The following is a 1,352-nucleotide window of genomic DNA, read 5'->3' on the forward strand; positions in this document are numbered from 1 at the left end:
CAACATGACCTACGTTTAACATTAACCTCCTCGTTTAAATTTTAACCAAAATTGTAAACCGTTAAAAATTAAAATTAAAATATTGTAAAATTAATAAATTACATTTTGTGTATATTATCTTGAACTAACTGTGTAAGTACGTAAGATTTGCCATAAAAACCCACTGAAAAAGCATACGACATTACTACGTGAAATGCATTAATAATTAGATATATAATACCACCTACAACTTGTTAGTTATTTGATTTTTTACAGAAAACCCTAAAAACTAAAAACAAAATAAACGAAAAAAAAAATGTTAAACCACAAAACAGTAAACTAAGTAATATTGTTAATATTGACTAAGGTCAGTTAAGTCCAAAATAACAAAAATTTTTTATATAAAAAGTCTTAGAGCTGAGTGGAATATTATCAAAAGTCATTTACACTTCAATCAGTTCATACGACACGTTAAAGCAACTCTTCTAAAACAAAATGTTCAAATACGTAAGGATTATTAATTGAATTAATTAAAAGTTAATTAAAAAAAAAACTAATTTTACAAATTTATTGTCTACTTTTAGGCCGTTGTTATCTTTGCCTTGATTGCCTGCGCTGCTGCTAAGCCACATTTAATTGGTGCTCCCTTAGTGGCTGCTCCTGCCCCAGTAATTACCGCCACCAGCAGTCAAGTTGTGGCCAGAACTTATAATGGCATAGCTCATGCTCCCATTGTGGCACCAGTGGCACCTGTTGCCCCCGTTGCTAGAGTAGTTGCTCCTGTAGCTCCCGTTGCTAGAGTAGTTGCTCCTGTTGCCCCCGTTGCCAGAGTTGTTGCTCCTGCTCATGTTGCTCACGTAGCTGCTCCCTTCGCTGCTGCTTATTCAACCCCAGTTGTTGCCAGATACGCCACTGCTGCTTATGCCCATCCTTTTGCTGCTAGATATACTGCTCCTTTGGCCTACAGTGCTCCTTTGGCTTACTCTCATGCTCCCTATGCTGCTTCCTATGCTTGGTAAAGAATCAACAGTATTTAGAAAATATTTTTGTTTAAACTTTTATTGTTATCCGTAATGGACTGATTTAGTTGTAATAAAAAAAATTTTATATAATTATTTAACGAAAAAAATCCAAAGCCTCAGTCTCTGTAATTGGTGGTTTTCCGCTTTGGAAACGACTATGATTTAGTTTATAGAGTCTTTACGATTCTAATTGAAAGGATTTGCATCGTAGTGAACTTTCTACTCACTCAACTAATGAAAATACCTGAGGATCTGTAACTTATTGATGAAATAAGTATTAGCTTTTTCTTGGTATCTTAAGATCTCTCAACTAATCCAAAGTAGACAATAAGGAGTTTAATATAAATACTT

At 34.1% G+C, this 1,352-nt stretch overlaps 1 protein-coding gene across 1 annotated transcript; it reads left to right on the forward strand.

Moving 5' to 3' along the window:
• Positions 1–407: 407 nt before the first annotated feature.
• LOC119606074 (A-kinase anchor protein 14-like) lies at positions 408–1,108 on the forward strand. Its single transcript, XM_037959458.1, has 2 exons — positions 408–486; positions 564–1,108. The coding sequence occupies exons 1-2, from the start codon at positions 475–477 to the stop codon at positions 996–998; spliced, it is 447 nt and encodes a 148-aa protein (XP_037815386.1). The 5' UTR covers positions 408–474; the 3' UTR covers positions 999–1,108.
• Positions 1,109–1,352: the final 244 nt, after the last annotated feature.

This window comes from Lucilia sericata, unplaced genomic scaffold (genome assembly GCF_015586225.1).
Source record: "Lucilia sericata isolate MDLA Ls3-8-SP2 unplaced genomic scaffold, ASM1558622v1 Contig000551F_arrow, whole genome shotgun sequence".
In the NCBI taxonomy this organism is placed as follows: Eukaryota; Metazoa; Arthropoda; class Insecta; order Diptera; family Calliphoridae; genus Lucilia; species Lucilia sericata.